Here is a 299-nt window from a genome sequence, read left to right on the forward strand (position 1 = left end):
CTGCTGAACTTCTCCTCCAGCCTGGACACCTCGATGGGCTCCGAGGTGTAGACCACGGAGAGCAGAGTCTCATCGAAGTGCGATTTGGGTGCCACCTGCACGCGGCTCACCAGCTTCTTGGCAGCCACCACCACCAGCACCACCTTGGAGCTGCCGGGCAGCGCCAGGCGCCCGGACGAGAGCAAGAACTGCCTCTCCCCCACCTTCTCCAGGCTGGTAGCGAAACGCCCCCCGGGCGAGGAGGCCGAGGCCGAAGCCTCGAAGGCAGCGAGGCGCTCGGTGGGGTTGGCGATGCGGAT

At 66.6% G+C, this 299-nt stretch overlaps 1 protein-coding gene across 1 annotated transcript in view; it reads right to left on the bottom strand.

Moving 5' to 3' along the window:
- The window catches only part of KIAA2013 (KIAA2013 ortholog), a gene marked incomplete at its 5' end in the record, with an annotated part of 2251 nt that extends 1955 nt beyond the window's left edge, over nt 1-296 (bottom strand). Inside the window, one exon of the mRNA XM_009084164.1 lies at nt 1-296. This exon is cut by the window's left edge and continues 101 nt beyond it. Within this exon, the coding sequence (XP_009082412.1) occupies nt 1-296 (296 nt within the window).
- Between the last annotated feature and the right edge of the window lie 3 nt (nt 297-299).

The sequence above is a fragment of the Acanthisitta chloris genome, unplaced genomic scaffold (genome assembly GCF_000695815.1).
Source record: "Acanthisitta chloris isolate BGI_N310 unplaced genomic scaffold, ASM69581v1 scaffold40141, whole genome shotgun sequence".
Classification (NCBI taxonomy): domain Eukaryota; kingdom Metazoa; phylum Chordata; class Aves; order Passeriformes; family Acanthisittidae; genus Acanthisitta; species Acanthisitta chloris.